The 18299-nt window shown below is 41.8% G+C and overlaps 2 protein-coding genes across 2 annotated transcripts; one reads left to right on the top strand and one right to left on the bottom strand.

The window, feature by feature from the left end:
- Positions 1-428: 428 nt before the first annotated feature.
- LOC125015572 (polyhomeotic-like protein 2) lies at positions 429-6048 on the top strand. Its single transcript, XM_047597571.1, has 7 exons — positions 429-613; positions 1417-1659; positions 1968-2046; positions 2375-2486; positions 3482-3608; positions 4122-4380; positions 5442-6048. Exons 2-7 carry the CDS (start codon positions 1522-1524, stop codon positions 5594-5596), a joined length of 870 nt encoding a protein of 289 aa, XP_047453527.1. The 5' UTR covers positions 429-613; positions 1417-1521; the 3' UTR covers positions 5597-6048.
- A 4357-nt stretch (positions 6049-10405) lies between these two features.
- On the bottom strand, positions 10406-16749 carry kiaa2013 (KIAA2013 ortholog). The gene is made up of 3 exons (XM_047568931.1): positions 15412-16749; positions 12274-13127; positions 10406-10496 (listed from the first exon to the last, which is right to left on the bottom strand). The coding sequence occupies exons 1-3, from the start codon at positions 16355-16357 to the stop codon at positions 10446-10448; spliced, it is 1851 nt and encodes a 616-aa protein (XP_047424887.1). The 5' UTR covers positions 16358-16749; the 3' UTR covers positions 10406-10445.
- Positions 16750-18299: the final 1550 nt, after the last annotated feature.

Here is an 18299-nt window from a genome sequence, read left to right as displayed (position 1 = left end):
CTAGGGACTCTGTGTTGACCTGGTCTCCAAATTGACTAGATCCCAAACTGATCAAGTATATGTGTTATGATCCACAGAGACCCCTCAACCCATACGACCCAAGGGCCCCTGAACTAACAACATTAGACCCCCAGAAGACCCATGTCCACTCTCTGATGACAACTGTTTTGGAGGCAAAAGGGACAAAATATTAGGAAGGTGGTCATAATGTTATGCCTGATCGATGCATATAAACAATATACATTTTTATTTTTGTTTTTTTTCTTTTAGCAACTACACATTAAAGATGAGGTCGACTCTTTTTGTAGTAGACTAATACCAAAGTGTCCGTGTCTTGTAGCAAATCCACTTTCATTGTGAAGGTTGCCCCCGGAAGTGCCCGTGCGCACCTCCGCGTCTCGAGGCGCGTTTGCGCTCAGCTTCTAATAAACTGTGGAGTCCGCTGCAGCTCGGGCGAACCGACGGTGCAACAGCGAGGATCCGAAACCCGGTTGCAAACTTTGCGCGCAACGGCGTGAGCCCTGCGTCTCCGTCCGTTTGTCCGGTTAAAAGTGCACCTCCTCGGTTTGGTGAGGCGGACCGGTGCGGGGCTGCTCGGTCCGGCGGAGGGAATGTAAGTAAATGAAAGAAAGCGCTGTTTGGGGTTTGGGGCTGAACAAAGAGCTTTTCTTCCCTCTACCATTGTTACCGAGCAGTGCGCCTGTTTTCTAACTGAGCCACAGGCGGCTAAGGGCTGCAGAAAAGTAAACCACCTACCAGGACGGAAATGTTTTAATAGAGGCACGAAAATAAATGCGTCTGCGTTTTTTTTCTGCACTTTAATTCATTCAGGTGATTTGAAAAGAGCCGATATCTTGGAAGTTTACGCAACAACTGATACTGGCGCACAACTCCTGATTGGATGGTTGCAACTAGTTCGTGTTTAGAACTTGGACTTAATTGAACTTTTACCATTTAAAAATAAAGTAAGGGATCTGTGAAATGTCTGGTTTTCGACAGGGAACTTGCCTCAATCGTATCTGTAACTTCTAATATCTTATAGTCAGTAAATTTGATAATATTCGAACTGTTGATGCGTTAAAATCCAACATTGAAGTCTGTGACAGGCACTGAATCACTCGTTTCTACTTTAATTCCCATGGCTCAATTGTGTAGACTGAGGGAACAGCAGCCACAGGAACCACTCCTTTGTGAAGACTCACCGCATACTGTATCCTGAACCTTGGCATCTCAACAAAAGCATAAAACTAGACTCCGTTTACATTGTGACAATTCAAAGCCATGAGTAGATTTCCTCACAGAGCAGAAGTCGTACTCCAAGAGGCAAAATAACACTTGCCACAGGTCAAGCGAGTTGATGGTCAACGTTGGGGTTACGTGGAGATTTGAGTGTTTTCGTTCTTTGTGTTTCAACAGCACACCTGCTTGGTGGTGGGGAGGGGGCAGGTCCGCGTGGCTCGTGCTGCTCGGGTCTGCCATGCTGTTTGGGCTGACGGGTGAGGGGCAATCGGTTCTCCAGTCATGACCTCTGGGAACGAGAACACTGACGGCAGCCAACGCGATGGAGAGAGCAAACCGGCTCAGGCCCTGGTGAAGACCCACATACTCACCCATCTGATAGAGGGCTTCGTCATCCAGGAGGGCGCCGAGCCGTTCCCCGTGAGTAATGGAGAGGTTCAGTTCAGTTCTAGCTATAGCCCAGTCTGAAACCCCCAAGGTAAGATCTAGCGGTAGCAAGAAAAAAACTCCCTTACGTAGATCCCGGTTCATATGGAGGGACACATCTGTTTGAGACCAGCCAAGACAGCAGCAGCAGCAGGAGGAATGAGATAAACCTACGTCTGTATCGTTCTTCATGTGTTTTTAGTTTGAGACCAAGACATATTTTGGTTCTGTAGTTATTTTCAGACAACATTCTGTGATGCATTCAAACTCGGTCCGTAAAACTACTTTCTTTCTGTCTGCAGGTGGAGCGTCCATCATTCTCAATAGAGACCCTAAGGAGACACACGACCGACTCAAAGATGGACGGCCTTTCGCTAAAAGGTAACCGTTTCGAGTTCTCAGACCGGTAGCACAGCTTATTCCAGCTAAGAAAACCCATTAGAAACATGTTTCTACAACAATTGTCACACAATATAAAGTATAAAATAGGTAAATAGTTGCACAAGATAAAGGTGATTTTAAAAAGTAGCATTGGGGAAAAATACAGAAGAAATATAATGTGGCAGGCAGTAAGCAGTGAGTGTGCAGCTATACATGAAGTGTGCAATTATACATGTCAAAGAAAAGCTTGGCTCGTAGATTCTTTCTCTATTGTTTTTCTTTTTCTTGTCCAACTCACTGTGTTGATTTTTTTTTTATGTCCCTGCAGAGTTAAAGGCCCAGCAGGAGCCCATGCTGACATGTGAGCTGTGCGGGAGGGTGGATTTTGCCTACATTTTCAAAAGGTCCAAGAGGTTCTGTTCCACGGTGTGCGCTAAACGGTACGTCACGAGTCACAACCCTGTGGTGGAACTTTGGCACGTCCCCTATTTCATGAGATCTTTTGGTTTCGCACACAAAGTGAACTTAAATATAATGTTCTTCGTATCCTTTTCTCTGACGAACTGAAAGTCATGAACACGTGTCCATCTCGTGAATGTAGAGTCCGACTCTGCCGCTGCAAACAGCTGTTCTCTAGCACTAACAGGGAGTAAACATTTGCTCCATTTATTTGTCTCGAATTTCTATAAAAACACACAACTCGGGTTTAAAATCCATCATAACGCGTGTTACTGACATTTGTACCGAGTAAAATATAACAGTTATTTTTTTGTACTGCATTACATTACCGCGCAATTGCATCCTGGAAGACAGCTGAGGAGTCTGCTAACGCTAACAGTCAATGCTAACTCAGTTCACCACTTCACCAAATGTCCTGTGGTAACAGAGAGAAGGTAACAAGTTATTAGCCCATTGGCTGCAGTACACAGAAATACTGCATTACTACACTGTCCTATCTCACAACATTTTGTGGAGTACTATTAAATGCTGTTGATGGTGCTGAGTTGCAGCCTGTTTTTATACAGACTATACATATCTGAAGCTCACAGTATGCAGCTCATGAGCTGTCTGTTCTCAGCATATGTACTCAGGTCAAGAATATAGATTTCATTGTTGCGAAGCATTACTTTCTGCTGGGTTTTTATCAGTGACGTCTTCCGAGTTGTCACATAGCGGTCGAAGAATTCCAGACATACTGAATGAGACACTTAATAAATGTTAATTTTACCAACTTAATCCTGTACTCTTTACCAAATAAATGTCCCCATGATTCAGGTTCTTCTCATGCAAACCCTGCTTTTGTAAAGGAAGGTTTTATTAACTTTTGAACAACTTAACAAAAATAGGTTTTTGCAGTGGCAAAGACCAATGTGGCCTCGGCTTCAGACGAGTGTGGTGCTTATTGTTCATCTTACCGTGTCAAATCCTGTTGTAGCTACAACGTGGGATGCACGAAAAGGGTGGGTCTCTTCCCAAACCGCAAAACCACCCTGGAGAACATGAAGAAACAAAGAGCAATGAAGGGGAATCAGAAAAATGCCTCTTTAGAGTCTGAAATGAAGGTGAGATGACGTGTTATTTTATTTTAAATCATAATGTTACTTTTTTTAATGATTCCTTTGCAAATGCTTTTTTTTTCAAATGGTTCTTTTTATTTTCTCAGAAGTAGAAAAAATAAAACAGGAATTGTGACATGTAAACACGTTTAATCAACCTTCTACTTGTAGAAGAGCTTCATTAACTTGTTAGAACGTAGAACAGTGATTTATTAGGACTGTGAGTCAGGTGAAGAGGCCTGGATTAAGCTAGTGCAGTTTTTTGCACTTCCGCATAGGCTTCATTTGGTTCCATTTTCATTCATCCAAAACAATCAATCAATCAGTCCAAATAATATTGGACCGAGCTTCTGTCTGTGTTTGATCTGAGTGTGATAAATATAGCAACAGCCTTTATCACATGATTATTTGATTAGTATTTTAACTTTGGCTGTCTCTTATCACTGTGCACACGTTTGCTGATTGTCAAAATCATTTTTCTTTTTTATGTATTTCTTTTTTTGTTTGTTTTGTATTCAGCTCTCTCAGGCTCCCCTCTCGGTGCAGAAGCTCGCAGTAGCTCTGTCCACCGGTCACTCAGTCCAGCCTGAACGGGAAGAGTCCAGTCAATGTTCGGACCTGTCAGACTACAAAATCCCCGCGTCTCCCCAGGCAGCTGCCCAGCGCGGGGCTACGCTGCAGGACTCTGAGCTGCCCCTGCAGCCCCACGACTTCCTGCTGAGTGACCCCGGCCAGTGGAACATACAGGACGTGTACGCCTTCATCTCCTCTCTGCCAGGTGGGCGCTTTTGATTTATTTATTTATTTATTTATTTTATTTATTTATTTATTTATTTATTGCTTGAACCTCTTTATTTTAACCTCCTGAGACCTGAGCTTTTGTTTGGTATGCATTTTCAATTTCTCCACTTTATTAAAAACTATAAAAACTAAGCATGGTCTTTGAACCGGAAGTGGTTTTTAGGGATAAGTTCACTATTACAATAAAGTCACAACAAAATAACAATAACAATAACAAAATAATAATAAAAATGTTAATTTTCATGTCTAGACATTCCTGTGCAAAAGTGGAATTGCAAATAATGAAGTCCCAACGTCCTCAATCGAGTACTTCCTAATCAGCAAAGTTAAAGTTTGTTACTGTTGATAAATTGCATGTTATATTATATATAGAAAAGTTTCAACTGTAAAATTTGATGAGGTTTTGTACCTTGTCCATGTACCCATATGAGGACGCAGGGTCTCAGGAGGTTTAGTGTAGAGATCATGGAAAATAATTTGAGCAGATGTGGCACAAAATGGCACAAGTCCACTCTGATTTTTTTGGGCATGCACCGATCAGCCATATCATTAAAACCACTGACAGGAGAAGTAAATAACATTGATTATTTTGTGACAATTCAGTGTTCTGCTGGGAAACTTTTGGACCTGGCATTCAGTCATGTGGATGTTACTTAGACATGTAGCACACACCTAGACCAGACCAGACCCCCCAAACTGATCAAGTATTTGTGGGATGATGCACAGAGGCCCCTCCCCTCAAAGACTCCCCACTAACAACATTGTGTTAACCAGGCACCACAGGACCTGAGAAGGCCCGTGTGAATTCTCTGATGAGTTTCAGAGGCGTAAGAGATCTACACAATATGAGGTCATAATGTTATGGCGGATCAGTGATCAGTGTATATTAGCTTGTGAGCATCATTTCAGGAATTTTTTGAGAGAACACGATTAATCTAAAACAGAAAATAGAAAAAAAGAAAAAGAAATTTGGTGACAAGTCTATTCCAACCTGTTAAAGAATATTCCTGTTTCTCCATCACGTGTTTGTGGCTGCAGGTTGTCTGGAGATCGCTGAGGAGTTCCGCTCTCAGGAGATCGACGGACAGGCCTTGCTCCTGCTGAAGGAGGACCACCTCATGGGAGCCATGAACATCAAACTGGGCCCCGCGCTGAAGATCTTCGCTCAGATCGCCATGCTCAAAGACTGTTAGCGCGTTTGTCAAAGCGCACACACACACTCGTTGAGACGCTGCTGGACACACGCTGAGTTCAGGTTCCTGCTGATCTAGAAAGGACATAAATCACAGCGTCGCCCTGGAGCTGTTTTTGGGAAAACGTCGCCCTGTGGTTGAACCGGGATGTGTTTGGTTAAGAATATATTTAGTTGTCTTAGTGCGTTCCAGTTAATGCATTTCTACTGGAGACGTTTAAGTCCACTAGAGCAGGGTCAGTCCCTGTAGACCCTCGTATTTAAATGTTTGTCTTTACAGCAGAAATAAACGTGATTAGAGGCAGATGCAGAGAACGCAGAGTACACTGGATGACACCATGTGTTGTTTTTTTCATTTTTACTGATGGTGCAGATGGTCTAAGTCCAGATTTATGTCACTGAGCGGCTCAAAGCTTGATTCAGGAGAAAATTGGTAAATAGGAACAATTGGGGGGGGGGGGACCTCCTTCCACAAAAGTTGCTGCAAACTCTGGAAAATCGAAGCAATGCAAAACTAGTTGGCAGTATTACTGCATGCATTACAGTTTCATGCATCTTTTTGTTGGTCTGCCGTTGCATCTACACTGATCAGCCATAACATTATGACCTAATAGCTGTTTTTTTTTATTTTAGTTGTTCCTAAGCCATTTTCATGATGGGGATGGCTGCTGCCATCAAGGAGTGTTATTGCTGTGGGGTCGGGGCGCTACATGTCAAAGTAACATCCACATGAATGAGTGCAGGTCCAAAAGTTTCCCAGCAGAACATTAAATTGTCACAAGATGGTCGATGTTATTTACTTCTGCTTCTATCAGTGGTTTTAATGTTTTGGCTGATTGGCGTGTATTGGTCTAATTTAACATTTAGGTTTAAATCCTACATGTTGAGTGTGTCATCTGTTCAACGAGACTGGACTGGACTGTTAAACTCATCATTTCTGCTGTGACGCTACTCTTCCACAGGACATTAGACACATGTAAATTAATTAAAACATTTCTTTCATACTGATTCCGAATTGAGCCTTTTGTGTTATCGCTCTAAACCTGGAAATACATGAAACGAGCTGAAATTATCATTTTTTTGCCCCATATCAAGATGAGTTTTTCTTCAATTTTGCCTTCAGTGAGTCAGAATATGGATACAGTCGTGAGGTCAAATCAATTTATTTCCTTATTTCTCCACCAAGGCACAAAGAGTGACTTAAATAATGACATTATATTTGATTAAAAAAAAACACACACAACAGCAACAAAACAAAATTAAATAAATGAATCAAAAAGAACATGTACATCAGAGACAAGTATTATTAGCAGTGGTATTATTTCAGACAGTTATTCTACTATAGAGGGTATGCACGTGACGTCACAGCAAGCGACGTCTCCATGGTTACGGCCACTGAGTGGCAGAAAGTGACGGTTGAACATGGAGATTAGCGGCATTAGCTTGAGTCATAGGATTTAATAGAATCTGAAATGCGTTAAAATCTATTAAAAAAAAAATAGAAGAGTTGTTGTGCGATTGACTAAACCAAGAGACTTGAAAAGCTGTCTTTCAGTTCCAACAATAAATAACAATGAAATAATATAAAAGAATATTTATTATCACTCCTCTTCATCCTTTTAACGTCACGTCGGACGCTACAGTATTATGTGGCTAACGTTACTTATCGGTAAAGCTTTTAGCGTTAGCATCTGTTATTTAGCTACATTTAACATAACTGAAGTGACCTAAAACTAATTTAAACTAGCTGAAACTGAGGCTAATCCACTTTTTCAAATCCGTACTAGTCCGTATAGATCGTTGTGGAGCCATGTTTTGCCACTCAGGGGGCGTGGCCCCAGGCGGCAGTGACGTCAATGCATACCCTCTATATATACTTATTTAGATGACGAGTTCAGATCTTTTAGGAATTTGTTTTAAAAGTGGTCTCCAGCTTTACCACCCTAATCAAGTATCAACTTTAAAAACAAATTTGGCAATGACCAGTTTTTACTCTTTTAATTAAGAATTTTCCACCTGTGCAGTAAAAGATTTTTTTTTTTTAATTATTATTATTAATTTCTTATTATTATTATCATTATTGGCATTACATAATAGTATCCAAAGTCTATGGTCTGAGCAGGTGGAGCTGGGAGGACAATCACATGGATGCAAAGCCAGAAAACTCTTATTGCTAACACTGATTTTTACAACCTGAGTATTATTATAGTCGATCTGGTTATTGGTCATCAGTTATTTAAATATTCTGAGCAAACCAGCTCAGAGCAAATTCTTATTTGGTGATTTGGTATTTATGATGACTTCCTTAATTTTAGGGTATTCACATCCAGACCGGAAGAAGAATTCAGGAATTACTGCTCTGTAATATGTAGCTGACTAAAAGTAATTGGATGACTGATTCAAACGCTTTTTTTCACAGACACGTTTTCCTTCATATTTCTTCATCAAGTCAAGCAGGTAGAAGGTGTGATGGGGTCAGAAAACTGGGAAACCTGTTTCCTTGAACCCATATACTGAACAACATGCGTCCAACCAGGACATCTTTACAGTGTAAAAACTAAACCAAATCCATGAGAGAAGATCAACAGTCCGTTACAACATGTTCATAAGCTTCAAGAGTAGAAAGATTTGCTTCTACAATCAGATTCAACTTAAGATCAAAGCAGAATGATGGGAGAAAAGAGAAAAGTTAGCTTTGTAAAAGTCTCATCATCTGATACAACATCATCTTTAACACACGATGGAGGCAGTGGTGTGATAATACAAGAGAACGTGGCTTCCAGTGGCTCCGGCTCACACCAGAGTCTGTTCATCACGTGAGGTGAGACGGAAGAAATAAATTAATAACAGAGTAAATTCTCTAAGTGATGAACCGTCTGCTCAGGTTCAGCCTAAATGAAGTGAAGTTGACTCGACGTACGTACGGATGAGGACACAAAACACAACACAAAGAAAGTGACCCAGGATTAACAATAATAATAATATATTAAAATTATTTTTTAAATATTTTTTATAATTATTTAAATTTACCCTCAAATTAAATCTGGACTTTTCTCCTTTCATTGCTTTTATAAATAGAATAATTTAAAAAATATATACATTTTCCCACAATTATTGTCAATTAATAAAATATATATATATACACTACTAGCCAAATGTGTGAATACACCCTCTCTTGTAGCTTTTTAAATCATCTGTTAACATCTACATATTCAATTTGACATCGTTATATATAATTAATTTTTTTCTTCCTGATTGTGCACATCATTTACTTCCATTCATTTTAATTTCCTCTGAATTTGTAAACAATGATTTGTACTTTAAATTTTTTTCATCCTATTTGTAGTTTAATTTTACTTTTGTAGATACATTTTGCGTCACAATTTCCTGCACTAAAACAAACTCACCATTTTTCAGACCATTTTTAATGTTTTCTATCTTCAACGTGCAAATAAACAGATTCAATGAGAAGGTGTGTTCAGACTTACAACTATTATCGTGCATATATAATGTAAACTAAGTGATTGCATTGAAGTAGGCACCTCCTTCATGTCAGTATTCAGTCACAGGTTTTCTACTGGACTGAGGTCTGTGCAGATTTAACGGTTTACTTCGTAAAGTGGTTCCACTGGAAAATAAATCTTTTCCAGCCACATTGTTAAGCTGCAGTCATCTCGTCCTCTACCTCTACAAGGCGTCCAGGGCCTTTCCTTCACCTCACCCGCCTGCATAGCGACAATGGTCCGTTCCTACTGTGGTGCAAAGGTGGGGTTGGAGTAAGTCGGTAAAGTAATCATCACCGCGGTAAAACAATTCATCACTAGTGTGCAAGCAGTGTGTCAACTTTACGGGCTTCAAAGGTAGCAAGTCTGCTTTGACCTACATCTAAGACTGGGATTAGTCTTTCGTCATGCGGTTCCTGGTTCCTGGTCTCAAGTTTTTCTCTCCACCAACTGATCTGAGCTTCGCAATACGACAATTACAACCGATCAGCCATAACATTATGACCATGTTCCTGATATTGTGACCCTAATTTCCTTCTCTTTACAAAGAAATAGTCAAATATATGGTACTTGAGTAAATAGTCTTGTAAGTAAATCATGGAATTAATCGTTAGTTTTCATTTACTCTGTGAATATTTATGCTGTTATGTCACCAGAAGATTAAAGCTAGGTAATGTAACTCATATAAATAAGTTAAGACCAAACTCAGATAAATTCAGTGCAGGTTGTTTTTGAACTGTAGTGCCCTCGCAAAAATGATCAATCCATTTATTTATTTATTTTTTTAGTATTCTTATAGACAAACTGAACAATGGTTACATGCACTATCTTGCACTTTCCATCCCTGGAAATTTATAAGATCATATTCCATACTTTTCCATAAATAATTTGGAGGCCAGGTCAACACCTCGTGCTGTTCTTCTTGTTTTTTTGAGTTGTTCCTTTTCGTGTGTGTGTGCGAGAACATTACTTCTCCTGTCAGTGGTTTTAATGTTATGGCTGATCGGTGTAGTATGCTTAACATTCACCAGTTCTGCTTTCTTATTTCTGAATAATCGTGTGCGTGTTTTATTTTAATTATAAGAAGATCCTAACTTTTGAGATTTGTTGTTTATGTTTTATTTATCTTAATCTGAATTAATGTGGTTTGATGCAGTTACGACTCCTAGTTTTAACAGACAAGGCTCTGGATGTTCTTACCCTGGAACGAACCGTCAGCTCTGATAAATCAATCATTTCACATTCAGAAGTTGCACCCCCACCCCCCATCCTCCACCCTCCACCCTCCACCCTCCACCCCGCCGACCCCAAACTCAAGCCGAACCCGAAACGTATGTGGAACAACGTTCATGCAGCATCCTTGGGGTCGCAGCAGCCATCCTCACTTTTCCCGGCGACCTGGTGAAGTCAGAAGGTAAGATTAGAACTAGAGGGAGGAGAACCGGGCGCCACTACCCCAACCCGAACACACACACACACACACACAGACACACAGACACACACACACACACACACGGACTAGTCTCCCAGGAGGAAAACACACACATGCACAGGTTTCCAAACCTATGAGTCAAGAGTCGAAGCCGAAACCCGCAGATTTATTGTTAATTTAATTGAGTGATTCAATATAAAACATAGGGAGGAAAATAGAAAAAGGAATAGCAGAAATAAATGAGACACACAGTCCACGCTGATCGAAAAAAAGAAAAAGAAAAAAAAAACATTTAGCTCGGAGCTTCTCTAAGAGTTCAGCAGGTCAACAGCTCCTCGCGTAAGAAGAACATCTGTAAACAAGTAACAATTTTTTTTTTTTTTTTATGTGACAACAGACGTAATGCACATTTTGCTCTGGGTCATTCTATGACTTTTTTTTTTTTTTAAAGTTAGAGGAAGATTATTACAAATAAGGTTTTGCTTTTTGTAGCTCTGGACATGACAAACATAATAATAATAATAATAATCAGATCAGAATCAGATGATCAGACACGAGGGATTATCTAAACCAAAAGAAAGGAAGCTCGTCTTAAATTATAATTCCTCACAGCACAAGAAAACGACACTAGTGCCAACAAAATTAATCTTAAAGGGTAGATGTGCAAGTAATTTTACTGCATGTGCTGTATTTTAGATTCGCTTTTACTAACCTCCAGCAGCATTAACGGTTTCCAATGTTTCATTTACATTAAACTTAAGATGAATTCGCAAAATTACACTGATTTTATTTCCCGTGGAACTGCAAAACAACAACTGGAATACCAATGTGATCATTTTTGACTGGTTTTTGATCATTACCTCTTTATATATCGGTCATAAATTGTTATCTGCTGTCCGTCGCTGTGAGAAATTATAGGCAGGAGTTCAGTCCATGTGTGTGCACGTCCAAAAAAAATAAATCAATGCTGAACAACAATGCTGCATTCACTAAAAATAAAGGATGTGACGTCCACTGTCATGTATTAGACTAGAATAATCCAGTTACAGGTGTTTGTAAGCTGGCGATTACACTGAAATAAAATAAAATGAATGAAACAAAAACCCTCCATCATTCAAGGAAAGTATGGCATTGTTTTTTTTGTTTTTGTTTTCTCCCAGTTTGCTAAGACAGACCAGTGTGAATGCCTGTGAAGTGGCACCGACTTTCTGGGTAAGAACACAAGTGAAATAAGGTAAAACGGTAGCCTGTTATTTGAAAGGAAATAGCTTTTGTGCTTGTTTTTTTTTTTTCTTCAGTTTGCGATCAACAAATACTTTACATTCCACGCCGAACATCGAAGTGCAGTCGAAAGCTGTGGTGTGCTAAAGAGGCGCGATATCTTTAATCTCTCAATGAAAGGCTGCTGCTAATTCACTCTCTCTCTCAACAGTCGTCAGTAGATTGTAAAAAAAAAAAAATAAAAATTTATCAACGGAGAACTTTATGCTTTGTGAGACAAGGAAAGGGAGAGTGTGTGAAGGCTATTTATGTGAACCTGCTATAAACACAGCACATGAAATGGGGGAAAATTAAGTTCACAGAGAAGTAAAAATATGAAAACCCAGTGGAGAAAGAGAAAGAGGGAGAGAGGGTCCCTTAGCCACCACGCACACGCTTAAACAAATACACAAAAAAATAAAGTAGCAGAGCACATCAGATCGAATCATCTTTCTGTTATGGTTTTCTTATTAACGTCTATACCTTGCTCCTGAAGAGTGGCTTAGCGCCGGGGCCACAGTACTCGTTGTATATAAGCTTGAAGAGGAAAAGGTGGAAGAGAGTTATGAGCGAGGCCACGCTGAACCAGAAGATGAAGGGCAGGCCCGGGTCCCTGTTGGCCATGTGCTCCTCGTGGGCCAGGATGGCCTTGAGGTGCAGGGTGTGGCGCAGGTCCTGCAGGTGGCGCAGGTCCGTGGAGATGTAGAGCAGCGGCGTGATGGGCTGCGTCACCATGACGGGGAAGGTGTGGCCCTTCACCTCCGACGTCAGCTCCACGGGCTCGTTCAGGCAGCCGGCCTCGCAGGCGTACAGCTTCACCGGCTTCTCCTGCTGCTTCACCGACACGTGGAGGAAGGGCTTCCCGTCCGAGTCCAGCAGGACGGCCAGGTTGATGAGGTCCTGGTTGTAGTGGATCCCCCTCAGCGCGTAGCTGTTGTGCAACACGTCCGGGTCGGCCTGGAACTGGAGGTGATTCTCCGTGAACTGGAGGCCGCCGAAGCTGAGGACCATACCCTGCATGGCTCCGTGGGCCCCGGCGGCCACCAGCACCTTGCAGCCTCTCTTCTGCAGGGTCAGAGTCCACAGCGTGACCAGCTGCAGGATCTGCGCCGTGCTGCTCACCCTCTCGGGCCACAGGTTCTCGGCGTGCATGGTGGCGTGGCCGCTGAAGCAGTGGTCGGCGTAGTTGAGGCTGGACTCGAGGCGGCTGCGCTCCTCGCTGTTCAGCCTTTTGTCCAGCAGGGGCGCCGTCGTGGAGGACAGGATGTAGTAGAGGGTGGTGTTCACCGTGCGGCTCGAGGGCGTGTGGGAGTCGGTGATCTTCCTCATTTCAACACCTTGACGGACAAAGGACGAACAGTCACAAGTTAACGGAGACCTTGCATGTAGCGACCAAGTTTGGATATTCTCGAACTTGGAAACCGGTACCATGGGACTTAGTGATGTGTTTTGGCATTCATATTATATGTTTGTTTTTTCTTATGCTGTATATTGTGATAACAGTCAGTACGTTTAGATGCACATGAAAAAAACTGAATTATTGCCTTAATCCGACTTTAACTGGACAACTCAAGTGCATGTAAAATAAAATCAGAGTTCTCCTCCGATTAAAACACCCAGATAATGTGATTGGAAATCAGTTTTCTCCTTGATCAGATGTGTGCATGCTCCACAACCGTTGCGCTCGTGTATGACCCCAGTACAAAAACATTAAAGAAAGGTGGTAGCAGAAGAAGACAAACAGAGCTGGTAGAAGAACCACCTGAGGGAAAGCGCCACAAGATTAAAAAGCTGAACTGTTTTCCATCTTCTTGCTGTTTGAAATGCCGGTCTGCCACATGAACGACCCTTTATTATATAACGTATTAAAAAACAGGCCATATTAAACCACTGAAAAGACACATATCGCCACCTAGTGTGAAGGAGGACGACATGTTCCTGTCAGTTATTCAATTTTCTCCGTTGCATGTAAACTGGGACAAGAAAGGCACTTGCTGTAAGACCTTAAGACACCATCGTGACCTGTAGTTAAACATCTGAGGAGATTACACATCGGGTTACTAAGCAGGCTATAGGTTAGGGTCCAGAGTAGATGTGATGTGCGACTATAAAACCAAGCTTTAAGGGTTCAGGTTATGTGCAATGCAGATATGAAACTAGCTGGCGCGCTGGTGAAGCGGTACGAGTCTGACCAGGACAGCTGTCTGGCATAATGCTGCACAGTAGTTTAATATTAATCAACAGGTGCCAGCCTAAGTTAAGATAAGTCCCAGTGCTAGATTGCGTTGGCATGGATGTGACATTATTGGGTGTAGTTATGCTTAGTCATAGTTTTAGACGGCTCAGCGGGTGTAATGAGAAGCCTGGATGTAGCAGGGCTTTTTTTTAAAAAGTCCACTTGGTAATTATGACTTTTCAGTTCTGTTCCACCACAAAAAAAAATGATGTAGCTTTTTATCTTTAACTGAAAAATTAGAGCTTTTGGTTTATGGTATGAGAGGCGGCTCGGGACTTTATTCAGAATCGGCCTCTCACATTCAGCACATACAGTCAGGTTCATACAATATGTTTGTCTGTTTACCAATCCAACTTACAGACTTATATATTGATAGTTACTCAACTTAAAGGTGGAAAGGTGTAGAAATTACTACCATTTTTGTTGACAATCGTTTTCGGGGGGAATCAAAACAGGTCTAAGGAAAGTTTAGGGCGTCTTTAACATTCCCGCAGATTTTCTTCATATCATTTATTATTAGACTCAATTGCCTTTCTCACTACTGCTGCATTTCCATTACACTTTTTCGTTAAATAAAAAAAAAAAATTCTGAAATTTTGTCAAAGTACTTGTCACGTGTTTCCATTTAAAGATGTTTTGCGAATTAGATGTGACTCTTGTAAAGTCTCGTCTCCCATAATTCTCTTAAATTCTCGTCATGCGAGACTTCACTTTGAGGACGATGGACTTCAAATGATAACCTTTTATATCGATGCGTCTGAAAAACCACCTCATGAGAGCATAAAAATGTTTTAGTGACATTTGACATTTTTTAAAATGTGGGCGTTTCCATTACCAGGTTTTTATTGCGATATTTGGGGTTATGCGCATTTCTTGGTGCAATGGAAACAACATATGGCACAGAAAGCATTTCTTCATAACCCTCTTTTGCCTGAGCATTTCTTAATAACGTTTGAATTCAACTGAACAATCATGGATTTCACAAAAATTGCAAAGAAATTGGTACAAATGACATTGTACCTAAAGTTACGGGAAGTAAATCCCATTATGGACGATAGCGTCCAAGAGTTTACTCCAACACGAATTGATTACAGTATAATCAAAAGTGCACAGCTTACATTAGAGAATTTAAATTGCTTCGTCAAAATACATGTGAGTTGCATGGTGACATATCAACACACATAACACCAACAGCAGGGTGTAAAGTGTTTCCTCTCGCCAACTTTGCACATTTAGTAAAACCTGTCACCACTGAAGAAACACATCAGTGCATTGGTACGTCTTCGATGACACATTTCAAGCAGCTTTCACATTTCAACTCTTTTGAAAGCTCTGAGAAGAAGAGGGAAACCTGTTTAAACACCATCCCGAACCAGCTGCCTCACCTGAAATGAAGAGGTCCACCCAGGCCTGCTGGTGCTCCACAACCAGCCCGTCCACGCTGCCCCTCATCAGCTCCCCCAGTTCCTTTTTGGCTCCGTCTCTGAGGGCGCTGAACGTCTCCTCCAGTTTCGCGGGCTCGATCGGCTCCGAGGTCCACACCACGGACAGGATGTTGTCCGTGTAGTCCGACTTAGCAGCGACCTGGATCCTGCTGCTCATCTTTTTGGTGACCACCACCACCAGCACCATCTGGTTGTTCTCCACCATCACCCTCCCAGAGGACAGCAGTATCTCCCTGTCCTCCAGCTTCTCCGTGCCGGTGGAGAACTTGCTCCCGAAGGAGGGATTGTCCGTGGAAACATCCAGAGCGGCGGGCCTGTCGGTGGGGTTGCTGATGTGGACTCGCTGCAGGTAGACGTTAGGTCTGTTTCTGAGGGCGATGAACTCCTCTCGGATGGTGACACAGTCCCGGGCTGATGAGGATGCACACCTGACTGACAACACCGATCCTTTCCGAAACCACAACAGGCTGGCCTGCACCTCGACCCTGTTCCCCTCCAGGTGGATGCCGAGCCTCGGTGAATAGTCAGTCTGGTGAACCGGTGCAGATCCGGGCTGTGAGGACGCCGCCACCCACAGCTTGTTCTCCTGGACATCAATCAAAATGTGGCCGTTGCCTGCTACAAAGGGCGTGTCCAGTTGTTCCTGAGGTGTGCTGCATATCCCCTCCCCTCGCTCCACGTGAGACCCCCACCTGTGGATCTCAGCCAGCAGGCACTGGCCGGCCGCCCCCCCGGGCATGGCCGAGCCGCTGAAGAACCTCCACCTGCGGTCCGCCCCCAGGTACCAGTAGAAGATGAGGAAGAGGAGGACTCCTATGAGGACTCTTCTAGCCCAGCTACTCGATAACAAGCCCGGTAGCCCCTTCAGTCTCTGCTGTAGCCACATTGTACGATTTAAATGATGAAGCTACGAGTCTGTGTCCCCCAAGGCTGTGACCCAGGCTCCCTTGGGTTGAATTTTTTCAGGATGTCACATAGAATGAGTCTCGCTCCTCGCCGCCCCACTACGAAACCTGCCCAGCTGGGTTCGTGTTTTCTTCCGGTAGCTAAGTAACCTTAGCTAGGTAGCTAGTGCTGTGAGCGAAAGCCGTGGAAAGTATCCTGTCGTTTCTCGCATCGTTGTTGTCTTATCTTTCGGTTTTTACGTGCACTGCGTTAAGCTGGCGCGAATTGAATCATTTCGTTTGCCTTTAAAACTAAAAAAAAACAAACAAACGAACACACCTGTGTTCGCAAATAACTCAGCAGACAGAGGTTGACGCTGCTGATCTGTCACAACTGTCGTCAAGCAAAACGGAAGCAACGGTCGGAACTGTCGCGAAAATTGGCGGTGCGCGGATCGATCCAAAGTGTCGATAGCATAGTCACCGTTGATACCAAGTCGTCACGTAATGAGATGGATACTTAAGTTTCGGTTTCTCCACTGTACGAGTGAAGTGGCAAGTGTGTGTACTTTGACTGTTTCTTTAAACAATAGAAAGAAGTGCAATAGATCGAGTGATTTAGTTTCATATTTGTATTGTAGTTTCTGAACAACTCTGTCTGAAAAAAAAACGTGTTTTCAGTTTTTGTCAAGTGGTAATTTTGTGTTGTTTCTGGACAAAAACTTTATATTGTGATAATGAAGTATCTTCTATCTACTAAGAAACTTTGCCCAAGGTCGTAACTGGATTTTAACTGATTAATAATCCAAAAGGAAAATCACAAAAACACATATTATGAAAACTCATCCAGATTCAGATTCTGATTTAATAACTAATTATTTATGTATCAAAAATATCGATATCGGTATTGGCGTTACGGAGCCTTATTTGCGTGGTATCGGGTCGATACCAGATCTAGGCGGGGGGGTCCGTCGTTTTTCTTCTTCTGGTTAGATTGGCGTCTGGCAACCAATGTAAAGGTGCAATATCGCCACCTACCGGACTGCAGTGCGGCTCAGTAGATAAAAAAAAAAACTAAATCCTATCAGATAGTTGTGTGTTATCTTTCCCTTTTCACTCTTTCTGCACTGTTGTTTTCAGTTTGTTTCTCTCTTCCTTGTAGGCCTCCTCCCTTTTTTTTTAGTCTTAGTTTTTAGTTTTCTTAGTTTTTAGTTACTGTTTAGTCCAGTGTGTCCTATCCCGAGACGGATGTTGACTGCTTCTTCCGTACGGTTCCTGCCCAGCCTTTCGCAAAAACCTGTGACACGCACTTAATAGTTTGGCTTAGGAAGCTCCATGTTCTGTAGGTTAATCTTAAAGGTGTGTTGAATAACAATCCAGAAGAATTTAAGATGAATGCAATCCTGAAAGAAACTGGCACAGTACTCCAGCAGTGACTGATGATGTTCCACAACAACAAGTACAGACAAGAACCGTGACAAGAGCATATACTTACTGATAAATGCCAAGTTGACTCGGATCCGCTAAACGCCCTTCAATGAACTTTAAAAAAATGTAAACTTAATTCATTTTCAGAATAAAAACAAACGATTCAGCAGGTAGGGGAAGTGGTAAACAGTAATGGACTCTTTGAACTTAATGCATGTTAATAACAGGAGGAGATTGTTGGGGATTACACCAACAACGGCTTCACTGGAAAACTGCACAGACACTAGAAAATGGGCCTAAATACTGTTCACTGTGAAGAATGGTGTGCAAAGTAATGTATGCATTCATCTAAAATTCATATATTGTGTTTGTTTGTTTTAAAAAGGCCCCTTTGATAAAAATGTGTTTTAAAAAAAACGATTTATTATATATGGCAAAACAGGATTAAATAAATTCAATTACATTCTTTTGCATCCAAAATAAGATTTTACAGGAAACATGTAAAGAGAAATTACT

Source organism: Mugil cephalus, chromosome 1 (assembly GCF_022458985.1).
Source record: "Mugil cephalus isolate CIBA_MC_2020 chromosome 1, CIBA_Mcephalus_1.1, whole genome shotgun sequence".
NCBI classification, from domain to species: Eukaryota; Metazoa; Chordata; class Actinopteri; order Mugiliformes; family Mugilidae; genus Mugil; species Mugil cephalus.
The sequence above is the reverse complement of the archived record's forward strand: the minus strand, read 5'-3'. Positions and strand labels throughout refer to the sequence as shown.